The sequence below is a fragment of the Tenebrio molitor genome, chromosome 3 (genome assembly GCF_963966145.1).
Source record: "Tenebrio molitor chromosome 3, icTenMoli1.1, whole genome shotgun sequence".
Taxonomy (NCBI): Eukaryota; Metazoa; Arthropoda; class Insecta; order Coleoptera; family Tenebrionidae; genus Tenebrio; species Tenebrio molitor.
The window spans coordinates 12,871,428-12,897,207 of NC_091048.1; the positions used below are offsets into that span (position 1 = coordinate 12,871,428).

Below are 25,780 nucleotides of genomic sequence, written 5' to 3' on the forward strand. Positions count from 1 at the left end.
AACAAATATCGTTTGAGTAAAGAGTAAAGTAAAGCTGCATTCAAAATCCTAACTAAAAATTTTAGTTGTGTTTTATGGATGCTAAAATAAACCGAGAAATTCAATGTTTAGCAAAAATTAAATGAAGTAGTCCAAGCTGCAATGCCAATTACTCATGATGGGTAATGTCTCAATATTTTTCTATGCACTAAAAAGCTGTAAATTAGAAATTTTGCATTTCGGAGTGAATTAAGCTTAGATTATAGTGACCGGAACGCTTCCGTATACCGAACAGTGTCCTTATAGCGCTAGTATCTTTATTGTGATATTGTACCTGTCAATCACTGGGCGGCCTCGGAGAAAAAAATCACCTGGGGTAGTAGTACTCAAAATATTTGTCGGCAATTTTGCCGGAGTACATACACTATTACGGATATTACTATCAAGTAATAGTGCAGTGCTAATCAACATAATTACCGGCGTCTCGCCTTGACATTTTGACTTTGTTGTGTTTTATTATGTTCTGTGTCAATGTTACGTGACATGTGACATGAGTATAATAACCCAATACGGTACAAATTAAATGATCAGTATTTAACTTTTACGGACAGTACACTTTTCAATTATTTTATTTCAAATGGTCAGTATGATAATAAATGGACGGTGAAAATAATAAACAGTCAGTAAATTAAAAAATTGTCAGTATAATAATAAATAGTCGGTGAAAATAATAAACGGTCAGTAAGATAATAAATGGTCGCGTGAAAATAATAAACAGTCAGTAAATTAAAAAAATGTCAGTATAATAATAAATTGTCGGTGAAAATAATAAACGGTCAGTAAGATAAAAAAAAAAAACAGTCTGTTCAATTAATACATGATCGGTGAAAATAATAAACGGTTAGTAAGATAATCAACTGTCAATAAAATGCATAATCGGCCAGTACAAATTAATAAATCGTCGGTAAAATAATAAATGGTCACATTTTTTTCCTATAAATACAAAAACATATAAAACAAAAAAAACATAAAGAAAAATGGTAATTGTTCACTTTAACTACTTCTGGAATTTTCGCGTTTTTTCTGGCTAGACAGCCTCAGGACGTCCTCCTACATCGTTTCCCACCAGTCAAACCTTGTGCAAATGAAAATTTTCCTTACCCTTTAGTTATACTAAGACTTGGCGCAACCTTGACGCGACCTTGAAACACAACAAGAGAGAAACAAAAGGCATTTGCACAAGGTTTGAATGGTGGGACATGATCTAGGAGGACGCTCTGAGGCTGTCTAGCCAGAAAAAACGCGAAAATTCCAGAAGTAGTTAAAGTGAGCAATTACTAGAAAAATATAGATGAAACAATAATAAAACACACCTTAAGTTCAGATATTAGACGGATTTATAGAACTTATTTTGCCAGATGAATTTCGATAAAAGAGTTGAAGTTAAAAAAACTAGACCGAGATTTAAATTTATGACTCTTGTACATCACCGATGACGTGCCAGTCTAAGACCTTAATAAACCTATCAGTGTCAGATCGTGAGACCCATTTTATAATTGCATATTGGGTACTTTTAACTCAGTTCAGATTTTTAAACAGCATGAGTTTGTTATTTTATCTTAATTTTTACTAATGTTATAAATATCAAAACCGAGACACACACATGGCATAACCCACAAGCGTGAAAACGCGAGAAAAGTAGCAAGCAACAAATTAGTTAAATTAGTAGGTACTATCAGTGAACATAAAAAACTGGGACAAACATGACAATTGTATAAAGTCAAAAATCACAAATATACATCAGGTAAATTGTGGTTCACTCATTTATCAAAAAAGCGCTTCGTTGATTTCGCACACAGGCGCTTGCCATGGTCGGCGCGGCACTGCAAATAATAGTATTTTATTTATGTATTGCACATTTTCAAATTTATTAGCCACTAATGCATACTGGCCATTTATTAATTCTTACTGTAGATTTGCAGATTTATTACCAGCCAATTCATACTGATATTTTATTAATTTTTACTGCCAATTATAGTCACAATAGTGAACATAGAAATACTGGCCAAATAGTTCTTTTACTGCTACAAAATCTCATTTTTACTTATCAAATTTTATAAATTTACTGAGTCTTTTACAATATATTACTGACTGTTTGTAATATTATACTGTACACAATGAATTAAATACTGTCCAGTTTATTACAACCCATAATAATATACCTTTTTGAATTTCAACCACCAATGTGTTACCTAAATCCAGAATTTTTAAATTTTTAAAAAGAGATTGCGGTACTATTCCCGTTGCTGAAATTACAAGTGGTAAAATTGAAATTTGTTCTAAACACCAAAGATTTCTCATAGCAACGGAGAGCTCTAAATATTTATTAATTTTTGTGTTATATGTCTGTGTTATACTATGTGAATTTGGAACAGCTATATCTAAAAGATATGCTTGCTTTTGTTGTTTATTTAAAATTATAATGTCTGGTCTGTTATGCTTAATATGAATGTCAGTTAAAATTGTTCTATCAAAATATAACTTGTAATTGTCATTTTCCAAACAACTTTCTGGTGTATAACTATAATGTGGTTGTGTATTCTTTAATAAATTGAATTTAACAGCTAAATTCATGTGTATAATTTTAGCGAATATATCGTGACGTTTCTTACATTCGCTTTGAGCCAAAACGGTGCAAGAAGAAATGATGTGTTCAATTGTTTCCCCTTCAGTTCCGCAAATCCTACATTTATCAATTATCGATTGTAAACCGCATATGCGTTTTTTATAATTTCTTGTATTTATAACACGATCTTGTATTGCAAATATAAAACCCTCCGTCTCAGGGTGAATATTTGATTTCTTAAGCCATGCATGAGAGGCCTGAATATTAATTTCTGGTTGTTCCAGTTCTTTAAAGTATCTCCCATGTAAAGACTTCTGTTTTATATTTGCTATAGTGTCAGGTATATTTGGCTTAACAATATCTGAAATTATATTATCACTTAAATTTAAAGGTGTGTAACCTTTATCGGCTGAAACCAAAACATTAAAAAAGGTGTTATCACGAGCTCTATTGAGGAAATAATTTTTTAGTGAAGCAATTTGATTGTGTTGCAGTATTTCTAGATTTGAAAAACCCCTACCACCGTTTTCGGGTGGTAAATTAAATCTTTCAATAGCAGATTTAGGGTGATGTTTACTAAATTTAAAAAGAACTCTAGTTTTAATGTTTATGTTCTGTAAATTAGTTTTGGACCATTTTATAACACCGAAAGAATAGGTCAGTAATGGAACAGCATATGTATTAACTGCTTTAATTAAATTATTACCGTTTAATTTTGATTTTAAAATAGATTTAATTCTTAAATAAAATTGCTTTTCTAAATTTTCTTTTATAATTGAGTGTTGAATATGATTTGATTGATTATTAAATATGATTTGATTGATTATTAAATATGATTTGATTGATAATATATATATATTTAATATATATATTTAATAAAATAAATGCTTGTTTTGTTTATCATACAAAAATGGATAGATAAATTAATTTGCCCAGATCTGGTTGTTCTACAGCCTGTGCATTCTCAAACTCGAACATAGGCAATTAACATTGTATTGAACGTTTTTGCTGATTCCTGCTCGCCAATTCAACTTACAGCTAAGGTAATTGTATCAGCAGAAAGATGAAATTATTGCGCTTAAAATGATGCTAAAAATACGGTTAAAGATTTTAGAATACTAATTTAAATCTTGGTGATTTTAAATATGATATGCCATAGACTGAATGCACAATGTTAATTGCCTATGTTCGACTTTGAGAGTGAACACCCGGTATAATAGTAGTTTATTTAATGAGTTCGTGTGTAAATTGGGTCTTTTTCTCACAAGTAGGCTATTTTTTAACCGGAGTGAAACAACCGTTTTAAAGACCCACGAGTGCCAAAAAAGGCCCAATTTACACACGAACGAGTTGAATATAAGCCCCTTAAAAGCTCCAAATCGCTTAAAATCTTTAAAATTAGCTTGACGTTTCGTTTTGACAAGTTGTGACATTTATCAAAATCCGTTCACACAGGAGAAAATTCTCAAATTCTGACAGTATCGAACAAAAAAAAAATATTAAAAAAACGCAAGTAATATAATTACATTATCACAGTATTGCCCCAATTTTACTACGACTCATGTTAATTAAATTAACCTGCTTTTTTGGTTATTTTTTATAGCACAAACCAAACCTGCTGCCAACAAAAATTACCAATTTTTAATGAGAATTTTGGAAGTGGAACAGCTCACAATTTGTTTCTTTAACCACTGTCGCACTGTCACCTCATCCTCACATTCTACAATCTGTTCTGATTGGCTATTTGTTACGGCTTCAAGGCCAGTTCCGTAACCATGTAAATCGTAAATGTTGGCGAACTTTTGTACGGTACGATGCGGCACGATCTGCGGCTACTATAATAGCTTTCATTGCCTGGTACAAAGTTTAACTTTACGGTACGGAAAGTGGAACCTGGCTGTGTTTGTGTTGTATTCACTATAATCTAGCCTTTAGTGCTAATGCCAGCTTATTTCAATACGCAGTAGATGTTTTTGAATTATTTTGTTTTAGTTGCTTTTATAATTTAAAACTTCCTGTTTAGTGGCCCATTTAGTAAATACATAAATTTTAGCAAGTTTAATAGTTGGCAACGAATTTAAAAGTTATAATCAATTTTACATTCTAGTGATAAAACACAATACTAAAATTATGAAACACAATTCAATTCGTAGGCAAAAGTAGGTGCATTTTGTAAAATGGATTATTGTGTGAGTTTTCAATTCGGCTGATAGATACAGTTATTTATATATTTTCCACACTGATACTGATTTAGTTAATTGTAATTTATCCAATAATGCCATTATACAGGGTTATTCTAAATGATTGTAGTCGAAGTAGGCGTGAAAACTGAATGTAAAATTTATGGTTGCCCCTCCACATAAAAAAATCATCAAAATGATATGTTAAATTGGGTGCAAAACAACTCAATATTTTTAAAATTGATTGTAGAACAACTCAATATCTCTGGATTCAATCCTTAATTTAACAAAAATAAATAAAATCCTCATCACCGCACTTTTCACCTAAAAAATGACAGTGACAGCGACACAACTGACAGTTCACATGAAAGCGGCAAAAACGTAATAACATGGGCATGGCCTACTTCGACTACAATCATTTAGAATAACCTTGTACATTTGACTGTTTAAAAATATATTTGTTGGCACAACAGTCTTTCAATTGAATTTAGACAAAAATACATAAAATTGCCTTGATGACAATTAAATAGTCGTAAAATATGTGAGGAAATCTTACCTCACATCGGGATGTGCGTCTAACATGGCACGCATGAGAGTGGTGCCGGACCGCGGCACTCCGCCGATGAAGATAAGAGGCATGTCGCGGTTGTATTCATACGCTTTGTGGTCGCGTCCTACCACGTATTTACTTGGCGAAACCATTGTCGATGGGGTTTCGTCCTCCGTTAGGCAAAGGATCCCGATGCGGAGAAGGATGGCGGCCACGAACAGTAGAAGTATGGCGTAAAAGGCCGCCCGTCGTGGGCCGCCTCGGTTCAACCGGATGAGCATCTTCGAAATTTCTTCACCTCATCATGCTTCTACGTGTCATAACTGAAACAAAGAAATCATACGTAAAACTGTAAAATAAGCTATTTGTCATATATTACTGAAATGTGGAACAGAGATGTGACAAGGTGAAGCGTTAAAGTGGGGTATTATTTTGAAATGATACACTCAGCTACAAAAATCGACTTGTTCGAACTCCGCGTTGTCAGGTCCCAGTTGAATATATTACATTTTGACTGTATTACTATTGTTACCACTGAACGCTCGAACAAGTGACGTCCCCACTCCTCCCGTTGCTATTGTCTCATTGGCCATCCAAGATCTGACGAACTGTACGCATTATAGTTTTCTCAATTTGGTTGTAGGTCGTAAAATTTTATTGCATATTATGAGCGATTAACGGGCATAATGGTTAGGTTTGAAAAGGTTGGGAAGCGGCGCGTAAAGTTCTCACAAGACGATTTTCTCCTCTATTGTAAATGATTTACATAAGTCAGAATTAACTATTTTTCGACGACGACTTTACCATTTCCCGTACAATGCAAATATATACATATATCTAGTATTTTTACCCCTAATAGAAATATTGACTAAAATCATAAATCACACCAACAAAGAAACAGTTTACAGTCCATTTACAGGTACTTACATTTTCAGGTAAGAAACCGGTCATTTTTGCCCGTTGGGTGCCACCAAATATTTGGGTAAGGTTGTTTAACACCCCACCATAAATTACCGGATGGGGGTGTTTTAAGATTTGTTTCTTTGTTAGTGTGATTTATGATTTTAGTTAATATTTCTATTAGGGGTAAAAATACTATACAAAATGTACAATACAGCCTTGCTTCAAATATTACCTGCTAGTGGTAAACTAGAATTTATAAGCCCCGCAAGACCTTTAACTTAGTACCATAAAATTTTACGGCCTACAACAAAATTGAGAATATTGTATTACAATCACTAAAAAACACTAGGGTGATTGCTATTGATAGTTGATGGTGATTGATGGTAGATTCGAAAATTGTAAAATACAAAAATAGATAAGCTTTTTAATAAAGTTCGTTAATGTAAGTTTTCTTCTATGTGAAATTAAACCAATGCAAAAATATTAACTCAAGTTACTAATGGCACTGCACCGAATTTTGTTTAAAACATTATAATCTTACGTAAGTCATGCTAATGGTGCACTCAATATTCAGATGCAAATAATGTCATTTACATCATAAAAAACTACAAGCTTAGGTTAATACTGTTTAACGCAAGAGTACATGTTTTTATTAAATCTAAAAATATAGATAGACTAACAGAACACAAGTAATTAGCAAACTTCATGCGCCGGGTGTGCTTGTCCAGTTTTGTTTTTTATTGTACCAACATCCGAAACTAATTCAAAACTCTGATGCAATTCAGAACAGTTTAGCAAATGCGCTAGGGAAGTTATGGCTGTGTATTATTCAAATATGTAATAGGTATAGAATGTACATGACGAAACTTACTTCTTATTGAATTTACTATTCACATAAAATTAAACAAATATTTATATACTCCGAGGATGCATCGAGTTCTCGTAAAAATCAGTATCAATCAGTACTGTATTGATTGTTATTCGATACAGATCGGTGAGTGTCAACGAACTCTTTCAGAAACATTTATATATAGACACAGGACATCATTATGTATTTGTAGCGGTTTCAATTTAATGTAACAACAAATCATGTGTAAATAAGTATAAACTAATTTTTACGGTAAATAACGTAGTTCCAAAAACTCAATTTCATTTGAAGTGGTGAATGTATACATCAATGCTTCTTTTAATGAAGTAACTCTTACAACATCCATGTTCTGATCTTTTAAAGTAGGATTATAATGCGCTAAACCTTTTGCATTTAATAATACAGCTAACTTAATCTGCAATGAGGCATTTTTATATTGTTTTAAAAATATCAGTTTCTACTCAAACAACAAAATAAACTAGGCAAAAATGAATAGGGAATTCCACAATTTTTCTTGGAAAGCAAAATAATTGCCCCAATCGTCCCATGTATTCTTAAACACAAGATAAATTTAAAATGTTACAAGTACTTGAAACATTACATTAATGTGTATATTAATATGTTTTTCTAACACTAATATCTTATACTGTTTCCATGGTGCATTTGAGCTCACACCTTATGTTTCCCATAAAATACGCTTGTCTCTATAAGACACGTCGTCAATAACAACGTATCTTATAGAGTCATAAAATACGCTCACACACATCATTCAAGTAACATTTTATTCATCATTTTTACAGTAATTATCACAAAAGTGAAAAGTACAATTATTGAATTGGAATTGCCATATTAGCTTCGTGCTCTTGTTCCTAACATCTTCTTCTTTAACTTCTGCTGTTTCATCCAATGCAAGTGCCCGGCCATCGAAAATGGCAATCTTTACATTTTCTTCGAATGATTCTTGCCGTAGTGTGAATTAACTTTTAATGAAGTTCTACACGCTTACCCCATATCAAGAAAAGCCAAAATGACATCTTCCGTTACCTCCGTGATGCTTTTTTTCATTGTTCCGGCCTTGAAACGAAACATACACCTTTTCGTATGCACTTTTAGACTTCATTGGTAACAAATTGCCTCTTTTTTCTTATTTCTTCTGGAACGTTTTGGCACATTTCAACGATGAAAATTGTTTTTTTCCAAATTTGTTGATATTATTACCATAGTACCCACGGCAACCTCCGCATTTTGTGTATTGTGACGCGCCTCGAATAATTTCTGAATTTATTAAAATGTCTGATAAGATGTTAGTGTTAGAAAAAATCTTGAAGACAACGCGTGTTTTATAGTTTAAAAATCTCGATCTATTAAATCCTCGCTCCCTGCGGTCGCTCTGATTTAAACTACGATGTCAATTTTTAAATCGTCTATAAAACACTTGTTGTCTTAATAGCTATTGTAACACATTTCATTACAAATTTTAAACGGTATTTATGAAAAATTCAAAAAAGGAAAAATTCCCTATTCATTTTTGCCTAGTTTATTATATTATGATACGAGTTTATAAAGAAGCCTTTAAAGCACGCGCGACGAGTTTAAGAGCACGACGCGTAGCGGAAGTCGCAAGTGCTTTAAAGGCCCATATTTATCAAAATCCGTTCACACAGGAGAAGATTCTCAAATTCTGACAGTGTTGAACAAAAAGCAGGGATTATGATTCAAGTTATTATTTTTTGTTACGATTGAATTACCAGTTATCACTAATGTAAGCAACCTTTCTGCGAAAATTAGAAGATTCTTCTTAGATTCTTATTTCAATATCGATAATATTTCCGAATCAGTCTAGAAAACTTATTTACGGGCAACAAAAATAGAGGTATTCATAACCGAAAATTTGAACCACTAATCTGAAATTAAAACAATTAAAAACTTATAGGACCCGTTTACAGAAGTGAAATTAAGTTAATCGTAATCAAATGCGAGATTAACTGAACACGTGATCAGATTGAACCAATCAAAGTTTCGGATTCATGGGTTAATCGCGCATTAAAATTTAATTCGAATTAAATATTTAATTCTCTTTCTGTAAACTGGTCCATAGATGGGTAAATTGTTTCACAGTTTATAGTTGTTACGTAATTAATTTGATGAAATACATACAGGCTGTTTGATAAAAAACTCCTCAACCCTTAACTTTTTTATTTATTATCCGATTTCAATGAACAAAAAAACCGAAGATATGGTTTTTCATGCGCTACGAAGCAGTCATATTTTTTTTTGCGTTATTTTCAGTAGCTTACGATAGTCAACTTTTTTTTTTTTTAATGGACACATGTAGTTTTTTAGGCTCAGTCTGATAAAGTTTTTTTTTCTGAATCTAACGATGTATTAAAAGTTATCGTTTGGTTCATAGCTAACTGAAAAAAAAAAAAATTTTTTTTTTATTGTGGTTCAGTTTATTAGATATGAAATTTTCAAGTGTGCCGTGAAAAACAATTGGAATACAAATAGCAACAAATGTCAAGTGTGAGTTTGAAAATTATCAGGTGCAATCTTGAAGGGTTTTATTATTATTTTCTTGGAAAACATAAATAATAATAATAATTTTTTTTTTTTCTATTAACTTTTTGTTTTTGACTAATTACGATTTTTATTACACTCGAACATAAAATAATAGTCAAATGACTGCTATCCTGCATGACTGACAATGTTATTTTATACTTAAATAAAAAATGTTTAAAAAAGCAGATGAAAACTTCTAAGCTGACGTTTAGATGACATTTATCGTACTTTGTATTCCGATTGTTTTTCACGGCACTCTTAAAAATTTTATAATAAGCTGAACCACAAAAAATTTTTTTTTTTTTTTCAGTTAGCTATGAACCAAATGATAACTTTCAATACATCATTAGATTCAGAAAAAAAACCTTACCAGACCAAGCCTAAAAAACTACATGTGTCCATTAAAAAAAAAAATTGACTATCGTTAATTATTGAAGATAACGCCAAAAAAAAAACATTTTATGGCTGTTTTGTAGCGCTTGAAAAACCATATCTTTGATTTTTTTGTTTATTGAAATCGGGTAATAAATAACAAAGTTATGGGTTGAGGCGTTTTTCATCAAACAGCCTGTATATGTGAGGACAATTTACAATGGTATCATGCATGTTGGATTTATTTTTTCAGTCGTGTAGAGCATTTTGTTTGATATTTGTTTAAGAATATATTTAAAAATGAAAATCACACCTCCAGAGCGGACGTTAATAGTCCTCCCCTTCTAACTTTTGAGCCTGGTAAGATAAAGGCATCGAACACAAATCTTAATCAAGTTTACTGCTTTTTAAGCTAAAACTGAAGCATGAATCGGAAAAAGATGGCGCATGGGCGGGTCATGTGATTTATTATTTGAAATATCTTTCAATTCTCTATCCAACAGTGATTTTATTTTTCAATTGAATCAATTCATCCTAGGTAAGGTGGTCTGAATATGGTTTCATAAGTATTCTACCTTTGTTTCAGCTTTGCATTTAAAGTAATTCTCGAACAAAAATGTCATTTAACGTCATGTGTGAGCTGCATAATTAAAAACAACAACATAATGTTTACTGAAACTTAGGAAAAAATAAAAACATAAATGTACAGGGTCATTACAAATGATTGTCCCATCGCAGTTGGCGTTGAAAACTCACACAAATTTTGGATGTGCCGGCAGCCTCGCAACGTTAGACAAACTAATACATAGATGTTCACTACCGCCGGTAGCATCACCTATCGGCGATACTAGTCTCACTCATGTTATGAAGCTTGCGGCACATTCAACTAAGCCATCAACGCCTACTGCGATGGTACAATTTTTTATGATGACCCAGTACAACTCACATGGGATATTATATCCATAATAGTTCTCTCGATTAAAAAAAAAAAAAAAAAACGATTATCTCAATTAATCACATAAAATTGGTAGTAGTATTTTGAGAATTATTTCGACTTGCTCATTTAATAAGGGAGCTGGTTAAAATCTCTTTAATATTTTTTTTATATTATTTGCTGATTGTAAGCCTAAAGAAAGACACTGAAATCGATAAATAAATAACATCGAGAAAATGTAGGTACAGCACTACCACTACTTTTAAAAAATTCAAAATATACAAACACTAAGCTTGGAAAAATTAAATTCTGAGTGCGTTTCCATGTTCGTTTAAATTTAGTGCACGAATTCACTGAACGTCTCAGCATCACCATTCAGAAGTATTGATGTAGTTTTACTTCTTTAATTTTTACGAACTCATCAATGATCAATATCCTTAAAACGCACTCACAGAAATGTACTCGTAATTCTTGTATTGTTATATTCATAATTCATAATCCTTATTTTTGAACCCAGAGCAACGGAACAAAGCGTACGACATGAGATGAGGATGTCAGATTCGCTCAAATCATTAAAATATGAAATGATGTTGTTTCAGTAGGGTATCTCCAACCGTTGCCGTTTTTCCAGACATAATGGCAAGCGCATGGCTGAATCGCATCGGAAATATTATATAACTGAAAAATTGCATCTATCAAAAGAGGGAGCTTTATTCTTCGTCGGGCGCTCTAATACGCGCTCCTGTGAACATCGTTCAGTTTACGACATGTGCACATGATTTGTTGTAAATTGTCTTTCTGATAGTCTCACTTGTATCCATTCGATGTGGCAAGGTATGAAATAATTCTTTCTTCCTTACTTCAGAAGTCTTTAAAAAATATTTGATTTCTAATGGTTCGACACAGGATTTAAAAGCACAACAAAAGTGCACGAGTTATGAAAACCCGTAAATGACAAATCCCATGGTGTAAACTTTTTCTTCTGGAGAACAGCAAACCCTTTAAAAATCGCGTACATTGGTCACTTGGGCCCCTTAAAACGATTCAAGTTATCAGATGTTCGTTTCCTCTTTCAGATTTCTGAAATGCCAATTCTAGAGAGAGTTACCGTGAAATTAATGTAATGGAAATTTAATGAAAAATAAGAGCTCCACATTGCTTTTCTTCACATAAAACAGTCGATTTGACTTTAGCTTTATCATTTTGGAATACAACTGATTTTTGTAATAAGTATATATTCATTACCATATTATCATGACAAAGATTCTCTGCAAACCATAATCTAAATATAAATAAATTTAGTCCACAGTTTAAATAGATATTAACATCCGAACGCTATTATTTGAATGTATGGATAGAGCAGGAGCACAAGCCCATACATAATAATTTGTAATTATCAACAATTCACATATTCAACTCTAATTTAAAGTCCGTTTTAACAGTGGAGTGTGGTGTAATTTTTTTAATTCTTGTTGAATTTGTATATGTGCAATAAAAATGCAACAACCGTTGCGCTCTACTATCATTAGAATTATTCATGACAAAAGTACACACATGTGTAAGTTGCACCCGTTCCGGTGTCTGCAGAGAAACCATTTTACGTCCCTCACGAGGACAATTTCTGCAAAAAACCTCGATCCGCCCCTACAAGATAGATTCCAGAAAAAAATGATGATACCCATTATTGTTATTGCTTTTACCGGAAGCGATTTAACGAAAACGACGCAATTTCGGAGAGATTAACTTCACGTTAAGATAGACAGTGCTCGAAGGTGTTTGCACACGTAATGCTTGCACGCGTATTATGCTACCCTTATCAAATTAAAGTGGAACGAAAATATGGTATTAGAAAATATTGACAGAGTGCCTGTTGCGTATCCACTTCGCTCAATTACTGAATCAACTCATCAGATGTCGATTAAACACCGCGAACAACGATTAGTACTGCATATTTAGACGGCAGCGGCGTGGGATGCCGGCGGATCCAACGAGAAACGGACAGAATTAATAAAACACTGGTGAAAAACAGATCAAAGGGCTTATTTCGTAACATCGAAAATTCACTTGTTTTAATCGATTTCCAACGCCGTTGCACAATCAGTTAATTATCTCTTCAGATAAAACGAGCCAATTTAGGAAATGACGGCAAAGATCCAGCTTATCGGCGATTGCCTACGATCGAGAACTATTTCGTTAATGACACGACCAACACACCCGGTTTGAACGTCTTAATGTTACAAAGTTTGTTTTTTAACGAGTAAAGAATGCTGGAAAAAAGACAGGATTGAAAAACTCGCTGCTCATATCCAAATTCCTTTTAATTATTTACTTCCATCTGCAATAATTCGACTTATGGAATGCAAGACGATCAACGTAACCTTATGGTATGTCGAGTTCTTGAGTCCGCACCCAAAAACTGTATGGCCTGTTCCGTTAAATTATTCGACCATCAAACAAACAGCAAGAGGAGAATCATAGATGTCTTACAACGTGTCCTTCCTTAAAACAAGGTAGTCTAATTTCTGGTGTCTGCAGGTGTATGAGATACCTTCCTTCAGATATAGTTAGCTCATCGATCTCCCACACACTGAGCCATTTAAACTAACATCTCAACATCCCTATTATATTATGGTCTACATCGATACAATTAGTAGGTAGTACGATGTTCCAAGTCCACTCGAAACAGTAACTAATTAGCTAACTGTACATCTGGCGAAAGCCAAAGGGTTTGTAAAAATCCCTTGTCTGAATTGAACTATACGTATAACGATCTAAAATAGGTAAAAAGCATGTGGTGAAAGAAGAGAGACAAACAATCCTTAATTTGCATCCCGACTGTAAATTTTCCGTTATTTTATCACATGTACTTTACCGGTGTGAGGGTGTTCAAATAATCCAATCAGTATTCTGTATTGATGCGGTTGTTATGGGAAATTCAAATCTTGATTAAGCAAATTGCAACTTATTTAATTAAATCGGGGAACGTGCTAAAATTATATGTCCCAGAAATTGCTCGATTTTCTCCTGAAAACATTAACATCATGAATGAACACATAACAATGTAAATATTTAAAATGCGTCATACATTATAAGCAACACGTAACAACTTTAAAATAGTTAATTAGAAATAAATTACATTAACAGTTTAAAAAGTCAGTGACCCAATTTATTTTTAAAATTAACTGAGTGAGAATTAAGGTAGGCGTTCACTAGTTCGTACTGTACGCACTGAAGAAATCAAATAAATCACGTTCCCCAGACGGACTGGATTTTTAAACTCATTTTAAATTATGTCAATGTACGTCTTCGATGAACCTGCATTTAAAACACGCAGTTTTTTCAATCTGTTCGATGCTTACGAAGCCGACTAGTAGCTCTTCTTTAAAAATCAAACATTTTGTATTTTTTATTATATTTATAAAGAACTGGAATACGTGTGGCCGTAAATGCATATCCGAAATGAAGCGTTTTACGTACCAACTCCCGATTATGTCCTTATCGGATTTGTATTTGTTTTAAGTAACAGCGTAATTAAAATTTTTATCTAACGTTTTACTTGTATCCACATTTTCACTTGTTTTCACATTCAAAACATTTTGTAATCAGAGTATACCATGTTTGAGGGTAAAAAATATTTGGCTGGTTGAAAAATGAAGTGTACAAAGCACAAGTGAACACTCGGGACGCACTAATTCGAAGTATTAGAAATACTGCAGGCAAGAAAGGTATGAAGCAATTGGGAGAGTAACAAGCAGAAAATGTTTCGAGGTCAACGGCGGTATTTTTTAAAATTTAATAAAAGAACGCGCTTATTAAGACAAAGTTCATGTTTGCAATTTTGTTCATTTGTTATTAGGCTATAACTTGAAAACAAATGAAAATCGGATAAGAACATGAGTTTTTTTAACATTATTTTCACCTGTAAATACACTCATGAAGTTTCGGCCGTTCCTCCCGACTCAGCCTGTACACATGGTCCGACTTTAAATTTCTCTAATTATCAACTTGCAAACCGGCGTTCGTCTTAGAGTTATTCGCGAAATTCCGTTTCATCCTCATGCAGTGTAATTACGAATCGACCTGGCAATAAATATTGTTTTTAATTTAGAAAATGCCGTAGTAGTGGACGCAATTGTGATATTCAAAACTCATTAAAACTTCTGATTATAAAAGAATCACTTGGCATACCGAAGGCAAGTAACTCCTCTGCAGCAGACTTTATCAAGTAAATCTTCCAGTCATAGAGAATGATACTCGCCTTTTCTTTGTATACACCTAACTTAGTGTTTCTTGTTCTTTATTTATGTCGCGAAATTTTCATTGGCTTCGTCGTGGTATTATTGTTTCTTTCGTTTCCATTTTAGTAACTTATGAAAGCACAACAGATGTCTTTGACATAATCGAGATTTTTATTACATAAATTGCTCCTTTTCAATAAATGTAAACTAGTAAGGACGATTACGTCTTCTGCATCTTGCTCTATCGTCGGTCTTGCTAAATACCCGAAAATTAAAATACCCGTGCTTAAACAGAAACCCAGAATTACGACTAAAAATATGCTGTAGTAAGTCGTACGTTCTGGGTTTACTCCGTCTACTAAATGATTTCAAGGATGGTTTCTTCCGCCTGTAAGACCGCATTAGATAAATTGGAAACGGTAAAATGTTGGGTTGACATGAATATTAAATTATGTTGCACCGACCGTGCATGTGCGGTACGGTCTCGGAAATTTAATAAATACCAAACTAAGGCCCGGTTTCACCAATAGTAAATAAATCGTCAGTTACTTATTTAACGAATAACTTTTATTTGTACGTTAAGGAAAAAGTTGTTTCACCAAATAATTTTGATGTTCAGTTAACTATTTCGATAACAACTGTTTTTAAAATAATTTTCTCATTGATTGTACCCAAAAATATTAAATTATTCTGACGTTTTACGTCATTTCAATCATCTGCTGCGACGATTTGAGAATGGATCAAGGGCAAAAAAGAAAAAGAGAAAGATCCAAAAATTTTCTTGAAGAAGAAAAAGAGTATCTGTTAGAGTTGGTTACAGATAAAAAGGGTATAATCGAAAATAAGAAATCGGATACTATTAGCGCCAAGCAAAAACGTGAAACTTGGAACTTAATTGCAAACCAATTTAATGCCAGCTCAAAAACCGGTACGCGTAATGCTCAACAACTGAAGCTCCTTTACGACAATTTAAAAAAATCTACAAAAAAGAAATTAGCCGATGAAAAGGTAGTAAAATTCTAAAATTTTGAATTAAAATTTTAATGGTTCCAATAAATTTTAGGTGCAAACTTATAAAACTGGAGGTGGTTCAAAATCAAAAACTCTCACAGTTAATACAACTTGCGACAATATGCTGGTTAATTTATTAGGACCCACTATAACGCCTCATGAAAATCCTTATGATAGTAACGGTAATATTTGACAAAAAATATTGTAACAATAACAGTAATAATCGCTGTACTTTCTTTATAGAGTTACCAGTATCAGTTCATGATTTCACTAATCACATATATGATCATAATATTGATAATGATATCACTGAATACGTAAACGAGGAGGCCCAGATTGATGAAACAGTCATTATAAATACTGAACACGAAAAGCAACTGTATCTAAGTACCAGCCCCGATATTCTAGAGGAGGAAGGTGAAACTTCTGCAGAGGCTGTTGTAGTCCCTGAAAATACTAGAATTAAAACGTTTTTAAAAAACATCCGTTCTAATAAGAACAGTAAAAGAAACACAAGCATCGATTCTATTCAAAGAGAATTATGGGCCTTAAAAAAAGAAAAATATCAAAAACAAATTGAAGTATTAGAAATTATTCGAAAAAAAGAGTTAGAAGATTTAAAGGGAAAAGAATTGGATAACCTATTAAAAACTAAACAGTTAAATTCATTGTAATATTTTTTCTGTTTTTCAATAGAATTCCTTGTCAAAATTTATTTTATTTTATAAAGGTGCACGTAAAAATATAAAATGTTAAATTAGATGCTTACTACCTATTAAAAATGGTGTTAATTAAAGCCGTACGAACAGCCCTATTTTCATTGTTGTTAATAATTTCGACGTTAAAGATATCATCTGGTTCTTCGAAATGTGGAATATCTATTTCTGGATCTTCTATTGGGTCGTCCTCATTCACATCAATTGATATGTTATGCAAAATCATTGTGGCGATTATAATTGCAAGTACTTTTTCAATTTGTACACGTAAACCGATCGCCAAACATGGAAAACGCCTCTTCAGTACTCCAAAACTTCTTTCAACCACATTTCTTGTGGTTTTATGAGCAGTGTTATATCGTTGCTCTGCTCTATTGTTAACAACGAGAAGTGGTGGAAGCAAGTATCTTTTGCATGCATACCCACTATCGCCTAATAAATAACAATTTGGAAATTCGTTATTTTCTAGACGCATTCTTATACGTGAATCATTAAAAATTGTAGAATCGTGTACGGAGCCAGGTCATCGCGCAACAACATCGATAAATTTTAAATTGGCATCAGAAATAGCTTGAGTATTGATAGAAAACCATGACTTCCTATTTCTATATAATTCCCCATGATCACCTCCTGGAGACTGCACCTTGATATGCGTACAGTCTACTGCTCCAAGCACATTGGGAAATCCAGCAATTTCGTAAAAATCATTATGAATTTTTCGAATTTTATTTCTGCGATCTGGCAAACGTATAAAATAATGGCGTAAAGATGCTATGGAATTTGTTACTCGATGAATTATTCTACAAACAGAAGATTTTGATACGTTTACCAGATCCCCTATGCACATTTGAAACGTTCCAGTAGCGTAAAACCGTAGAGTTATCAGAAGTTGTAACGCGGGAGTGATTGGATCGTTTCGATCACTTAAATGTGCCAGATTTTCTTCAATTAATGTTAAAATTTCCCTAGCGCCAATTTTAGAAAATCTGAAACGTAATTTAAATTGGAATTCAGTGTATTCCGTAAAAGGATCGCCACGCATAATTGGTCTTGGTGGTCTTCTTATAGGAGGCCTTATTTCCTCATCTGATGAATCCGATGACGATGACGACAACATACTTTCAAAATTGCTTATTCAAGAATTTATCTTATTTATTAGTAATTATTTCTTACTTATCTGTTATCAATTTTCCAAATTCGCAAATTTTCTTATTTTGGTATTAAAATTAAAATGACAAATGTATTGTCACATTAATTTAACTGGGGTTTTAACTGACCAAATTTGGTCAGTTAATTTAATAGACGATTTATTGAACGAATAGTGCTAATTGTGGTTGGTGAAACGACATCTGTCACATTTATTCACAGAATAGCGCTAACGGTTTGTTAAATTATTTAACTGACGTTGGTGAAACCGGCCCTAAGATATGTATTTGTTATTATATTTAAGGACAAGGTACGTGCAGATAAATATTGCTGAATGTCATTGCAATAATTATTGACAGTAACAATAATACTTGATTTCGGAGCTGTCTGTAATCCGTAGTACCTACATGAACAAACGGCGATATCCTGTAAAAAGTGGGCGTACAGCAAAATAAATGATAATATAAAAAATATCCGTATACGTAAATAAATCCCGCCTCGATGCCGTGGCGCTCACTTCGTTCGTGCGCTCAATTTCTGCTCTCGTGGGCAATAAACAACTTCCCGCACCTATGAACATTTTGTGACACCGTTTTCAACTGAAAACAGTTGCACAAAGTTAAATTTTATTGTATCGTTTCTAGTGATTGCTGGATATGACGTTGGTATAGTTGATAGTAAATATCAGTGTTACATGTGATGTCATCTGAATCTGAATCCATGTTGTAGGATCAAAATAAACTATTACGGTAAGGGGGTACATTACTATTGTAACAAAATGTGGGAGACAATTTGAAATTTAATTTTCAATGAAATGGCAATGCTTCATCAATACCAACCCAATGCCATGAAAATAAAAGTCACCAGATAATTATTTTATGTTAAAAAAAAATTACATGCATGAAGCCGAAATAGAAAAAAACAGCATGTTACACTAGTTTCACAAGACATGTTGGTGAACTCGTGCTCTAAACCCTCTCGTTCGACAATAAACTTGTCTTGTGCAACTCGTATAACAATATATGTACTATTTTCTCTGCTTTTGTTTGTTAGGAAACCATATTCAATCTAAAATATTTAAATACAGGTGTGTCAGCTAAGACTTTCGAGCTTAATATCTCGGTTATTTGCCAACGGATTTTTATGAAATTTAAAATGCAGATATGTTAGACGGTGAAGATTCAATTAGTAATAAAAAAATTACCTCAAGTTAAAAAATGTAATTTTAACACATGTTTCTTTTATTGAAAATTAAGCGTAATTATTATTAAATTGTTAAATATTAAAAAATAGGTGTCTCCACAAACAATTAACTAAATCGCTCTTCTGATTCAACGAAAAAATTTGATTTTGTTGTTAAAAATTTGATCTAAATTTTGAAGGCATTTGAGTAGTCACCTTGTGAAACAATTGATGAAAAGTTGCCAAGCAACATTTTGTACACCCCTTAAAATCTGTCACAAGTTGGCGCGTTTTATTAGAAAAATCAAAAGTGGACGCGCGCTTTATAAGAAAAGTCAAATTGTGCTTCTTGTTTCTTGCAAACCAGACGTCTTTCAAGAACGAGTTTCTCCTAGCAGCATTTTTTATGGACGATCAATTTTTTGATATAAATCTTAAGTGATTCAACATTTTAAAAAGGCATGTAAAAATTACGTTTTTAAGACTTGAGTTATTGCATTAATGGAATTTCTTCACTGTCTTCATTTTAAATTTCACAAAAATCCGTTGAAAAATAACCGAGATATTAGCCTCGAAAGTCTTAGCTGAGACACCTGTATAGTATAAACTCAAAACAGAAACAATAATATTTAACTTAATTCCAGTTCCTAGTCTATGATAAATATTGAAGTTGAAATCATGTTTACAAAAACAGGAAGTTAAAATACAAAATACAGCATAGCGGATATTTGACAACAATGCGACAACTCACCGGAGATAGATAAATATCCATTTTATTATATTCATGTAAAAAGAATTCTGTTCAGTCTAGCTTTATTGAAATATTGTTTTGCTGTAGTGAGGATCACGTTATTACAATTCAACATTATGCAGGGCGAGTCACTTTTCCCGAGTAGGTAGTTACAGAATAAAAGATAGTTATTTTCATATGAGTAGGGCTGTCAGATCACTTTTCAGGCATAAGGCCGAAGTTTGAGGTGTCAGCCAAGTGCTGCAAGACAGGCCGAATACCTAAAAACTGACAGCGTACAAATATTGAATAACGTGTTTCGTGTTCTTTTGGGCAGAGTCTTAAAAAACATTAATTAATTGTAACTTTTGAGGTTATCTTTGACAACTGTCAAGTTAGGCGTATAACCCGAAAAGTTTATGTCTTTAGTTATATACTAGTTTTCACGTTATGTATCTCGGGAAAGAACACCCTTAATGAAAAGAGTATACAGGGTGTTTTCGAAGTTGAGGGGTTCCTTGTAACACGAGATACTATACATTATTCTTAAGAATTTTAGCCTAAATCTTCTTAGTAAAATGTTTGCATTAAGGGAGATAATTGATTGTATATTTTTATTGTTTTCTAAAATTTTGAGTCCGGTCCTGTCTATTTCTCCGCTGTCCTAGATTAATAACTGACGTGGCCCAGGATGGTGTCTTTCTGGAAATCGCTCTGCGTACTCTCTGGACGCCGCAACTGCATTCTGATAACGTGATAACATTGCCCATGCAATAGCAACATACCTGTGAGCTCATTATTTTCGTAATGATAAAGCCATTCCGACTAATTAGATGACAACTCTGACAGTATTTTTGATTAACGTCCATGCTCATTTGATTCTTTTTTGTCAATTCTAATTTCTAACAAATCAGCGCAAATTTGAGCAGGACCGGTTTCAAAAATTTCAAAAAAATTAACTTATTGTATCTTCATTGCCGTACACATTTTACTAAGGTGACTTTGGCTAAAACTCTTTAGAACAACGCATACTATCACAGGTTAAAAGGAACACCTCAACTTCGAAAACACCCTGTATTGTATAACAAGTGTTGAAAATGAAAGATTTCACACGAGTTTGCAGAATTGAGCCACATGGCGTAGGCGCGTGGCTTAAGCAAACGAGTGTGAAATCGAATTTTCAACATGTGTTATACACGATATTTTTCCGACGACTACAAAAAAACAAAAAACCGATAATATTCGGCATCCCTTTTTAGTAACTACCAAGTACATATACTAGACTACCACGTCGGCAGGCAAAAACTTACCACTGTCGTAAATCGTCATTATTATCATTTTTACAACCTATCCTAAACCCGTTACAAGTGAAGAAGCTAAAGTTCCAATTTCTCCAACAAATAACGAACACCAAGCGAGAAGCTATAAAAGTGCATTGTGTTACAATGGACAGGGTTATTATAAATGATTGTTCCATCGTAGTAGGCGTTGGTGACGTAGTTGAATGTGCCGCAAGCCTCATAACATGAGTGAGACTAGTACCGCCGATAGGTGGCGCTACCGGCGGTAGTGGAAATCTGTCTACTAGTTTGTCTACGGTGCGAAGCTGCGGCACATCTAAAATTTGTGTGGGTTTTTAACGCCAACTGCCACATGGGACAATCATTTATAATGACCCTGTAATAACCAAATAAATTAAATAGAAAAATAAATGACAAATAATAACATATGGGATTGCGCAGAGATGCCGCCAATGTGCGCAAAATGGGGCGCACTTTGAGAATAGACGATAGTAGCGTTTTTTTTTTAAACTTTTTTTTGTATTAGATGCCCATAGAAATTAAAAATTATACAATTATGTTAAAATGTAAGCAGTTATTACGTGTCTATGTGAGGGAACATTTTTGAAATGATTTAATGTTATTATTTTTGTGGGGGTTGTGGTGAATTTTGTTTGTAGGTATACAGGCTGGTCCCGATATAACCTGCCAAAAAAATTCTGGGTCATTAGAAGGATCTAACAAGTCCAAAAAACCCCTTTTCATTAGGTCCAAAATAATGAGGATAAATTAACCCCTATCCACACCCATTCGACGCTGCTGACCACAAAAATATGTACCTACTCAGGAATTAATTGTTGGTGTTTGTAAGGATGACAGTATCTAAGCAACATAGGTACCTGAATCGTTTATGACAAATCTGACAAACTAAATCAAATTAATGACATTTATTGAAAACGCTGTACACTGTGTGCGTTAATTTACCAGCTTATTTAGGTACAAAAGCTGATTTTGTTGACTGAGATGAATGAGTAAGTAATAAATAAAGTGGTGTTCCTCAACGTGTAAATAAATGTAGAGGTAGTGTGTGCAAAATTGTGGAAGAACTGTATAATAAGAGTATCGTCTTAATTGTGGTTAAATAGCCAAAATAATGTATTGAATAAATTTATTTACACGTTACATATTCGTACTTTCAACTCTAACTGAGAATATCTACTAACTAATGAAAGGTAAACTAGACTAAAAAAAATATTTTATAATAAATGTTCTGTGTACCTTCCGTTGGTACCAATTTTCATAAACAGAATTCAGCATTTCTGGGTTTTTACGAATCTGGTTCGCTGCGTCTGTTACACGTTTCTGGAGTTGGCCTTTTGTATTTATTTCAACTTCGTATACCAAATCTTTCGTGTGGCCCCAAAAATTAAAATCCAGAGGGGTTAAATAGAGGATCGGGGACGCCATCGTATTGGAATCAGTCAGAACCAACCTCCCATAAATGCAGATGTAGCTCCACAAAAGTACAACGGGACGGAAGGACTCCTTCAGGATAACGCTCGCCGTATGGTCGCCTTGCCGGTCTTGAATTACCACGTGTTTCGCCATAGAGTAAATGCAAATCGGCGTATTCTTGTTTTGTGAATTTCATAACTTTTTGAAGGATTCGCAAATTTAAAATTAAACTTGACAAATGTCATAGGTGTTACAGGTACCGTTGCTAAAGAAATTGCAGCCAAGTAACCAGAATTACCTTTTTAAAACCGATTAACTCATTAGCGTACAGCAAATTTTGACCAAATTTTCAATTATTTTTATCTCGAAAACGAAAAGACTTTTATTAGAAACATTTTTTGTGTATGAGTTCTACTCATCGTCACCTATTACAGGATTTCTTGTGGCAGGTTATATCGGGACCACCCTGTATAGCTGATTAGCTAATAAAGACATATAACATATTATTATTCGTATCCCACTTCCACCCGGCGGCACGGCAATTTTGCCGGAGTACATACACTATTACGGATATTACTATCAAGTAATAGTGCAGTGCTTATCAACATAATTACCGGCGTCTCGCCTCCACATTTTGACATTGTTGTGTTTTATTATGTTCTGTGTCAATGTTAAGGAACTTCCTCACGATGTGACATGAGTATAATAATATACCTTTTTGAATTTACACTACCAATGTGTTATCTAAATCCAGAATTTTTAAAAAGAGATTGCGGTACTATTCCCGTTGCTGAAATTACAAGTGGTAAAATCGAAATTTTTTTTAAACACCAAAGATTTCTCATAGTAACGGAGAGCTCTAAATATTTATTAATTTTTGTGTTATATGTCTGTGTTATATTATGTGAATTTGGAACAGCTATATCTAAAAGATATGCTTGCTTTTGTTGTTTATTTAAAATTATGTCAGCATTTCCATGTTTATCGATGACGGCTCGCGTATAAAACCAGGCACTACGTGACGATCGAGAACGGAGGAAAAACGCGGAACAGGAGACCGGGACGCAAGGCGTCATTCCATGACCAACCTCGAAGGGTACCACTCATAGTTCCAGAGTTGGATGTTTAAGTTACGAAAGGACAATAAATCTTCATTCAGTTCATATTTTCTTTTTTTTACTCTGACAATTATAATGTCTGGTCTGTTATGCTTAATATGAATGTCAGTTAAAACTGTTCTATCAAAACATAACTTGTAACTGTCATTTTCCAAACAACTTTCTGGTGTATAACTATAATGTGGTTGTGTATTCTTTAATAAATTGAATTTAACAGCTAAATTCATATGTATAATTTTAGCAAATATATCGTGACGTTTTTTATATTCGCTTTGAGCCAAAACGGTGCAAGAAGAAATGATGTGTTCAATTGTTTCCCCTTCAGTTCCGCAAATCCTACATTTATCAATTATCGATTGTAAACCGCATGTGTGTTTTTTATAATTTCTTGTATTTATAACACGATCTTCTATTGCAAATATAAAACCCTCCATCTCAGGGTGAATATTTGATTTCATAAGCCATGCATGAGAGGCCTGAATATTAACTTCTGGTTGTTCCAGTTCTTTAAAGTATCTCCCATGTAAAGACTTCTGTTTTATATTTGCTATAGTGTCAGGTATATTTCGCTTAACAATATCTGAAATTATATTATCACTTAAATTTAAAGGTGTGTAGCCTTTGTAAGTGTATATTCGTACATGTGTGATACATTGTGGTTTTCGGAATAATCTCTATCAAAATTACTAAAAAAAAAAAATATGTGTTCGCAGTTTGACAGTTTAGCCTTGAAAGTCTTGGGGCTATACGTGAATTTATTAGGCCCTTTTGTAGCCTATTCACAACCATTTAAATTGGTGCACAAATAATTAAAATCCTCCGATAAATAAGGGAGTTATGAACCCGTCTTCTTTGGGGACACCTGTATAAGTTAATTTAAATTATTTCACCACTAAATAAAAATTTTTTAATAAAATCATGAATTTACTTATGATTTTTAGAATATTTTTTGCGAAACAACATTCTAAGGCAATACTGCAATTTTTTCCTCTTTGGAGAGAAAAAACCAACTTTCCTTACTATTTTGCGAGAAGAAAGTTTCTGGACATGTCGTAGAAAATACTTATTTAAACATTAAGGGAGGTAATAAACAATATTTACCAGTCGAGAACGTGTTCTCCCCCGAAGGTCTTTTTTCAAAGCCGGAAATAAAAAATATTTACATGGGGCCAAATCGGGACTATAAGTCTCGCACAGCACCCTTTGCAATTGCCGCTTCGAGGACAGGAGCATTGTGTTGCAACAGCAGGACACCACGGGCAAGTTTTCCTCGTCGTTTCGCTTTAATTTCTTGTCGTAACCTATGCAGCAAGGAAGCGTATTGACAGTAGTATTTGTAGTACGCTCCTTAAAGTCAATAAAGAGAATACTCTCGTAATCCCAAAAAATTGTAGCCATAATTGTTTGGGTCGATCTTGACACCTTTGCCTTTCTTGGGGGTGCCTCATAATGTGTTACATGCCCCAATTACAATTCTTTCTGCGACTAATGAATGAAAGTTGACGGCTGTATCATGAGCGACCGGCGCGGCGGCCAGCGTCGTGTGAACGGCTATAGTCCGAATCACGAAACAATGCGTGTGCGTCATCGATGAAGGTTTTGCAGTACCAACTTAAAACTGTAAAACTGCGAATTCTATCGTTCAATTGTTGGTAATTTCTATCCCTGAGGATTGGCATGTCGAGGAACCAGTTTTTAGTCAATTTACATCGTCTTATTGATCGATCGATAACGATTAAAGCAAATTGTGAGGTTAGAAGAAGTCACTGTTCTTAGTGTTTACGTTCCTTTTGAGATCCTCGTACCATTGCTTTCCTACGTGTAATAAAACAGCTCTTTTCAGAGCTAACTTTTGCGTGTATTTTTTACGATCCCTGCAAGTTACATTTGAAGATGCCGAAACCTTTGCTCAAGCGGTCTAAAGAAATGATTG

General features: G+C 33.5%; 2 protein-coding genes and 1 long non-coding RNA gene across 9 annotated transcripts in view; 1 reads left to right on the forward strand and 2 right to left on the reverse strand.

Moving 5' to 3' along the window:
- Positions 1-25,780, forward strand: part of LOC138126098 (uncharacterized) — a 404,235-nt gene that overhangs the window by 136,899 nt on the left and 241,556 nt on the right. The gene's annotated exons all lie outside the window — the stretch shown is intronic.
- Tpst (tyrosylprotein sulfotransferase) overlaps positions 1-25,780 on the reverse strand; it is a 176,525-nt gene that overhangs the window by 34,806 nt on the left and 115,939 nt on the right. For 6 of the 7 annotated variants that reach the window (XM_069040866.1, XM_069040867.1, XM_069040868.1 and 3 more), the window contains one exon: positions 5,342-5,658. In XM_069040866.1, coding sequence (XP_068896967.1) covers positions 5,342-5,616 — 275 coding nt within the window. In that variant the 5' untranslated portion in view covers positions 5,617-5,658. Of the gene's footprint in view, positions 1-5,341; positions 5,659-5,714; positions 5,864-25,780 lie in introns of those variants that run through there. The other variant, XM_069040869.1, reaches the window with a different exon arrangement.
- On the reverse strand, positions 7,868-8,501 carry LOC138126914 (uncharacterized). The gene is made up of 2 exons (XR_011158004.1): positions 8,113-8,501; positions 7,868-8,054 (listed from the first exon to the last, which is right to left on the reverse strand). It is a non-coding gene; the product is annotated as an uncharacterized lncRNA (long non-coding RNA).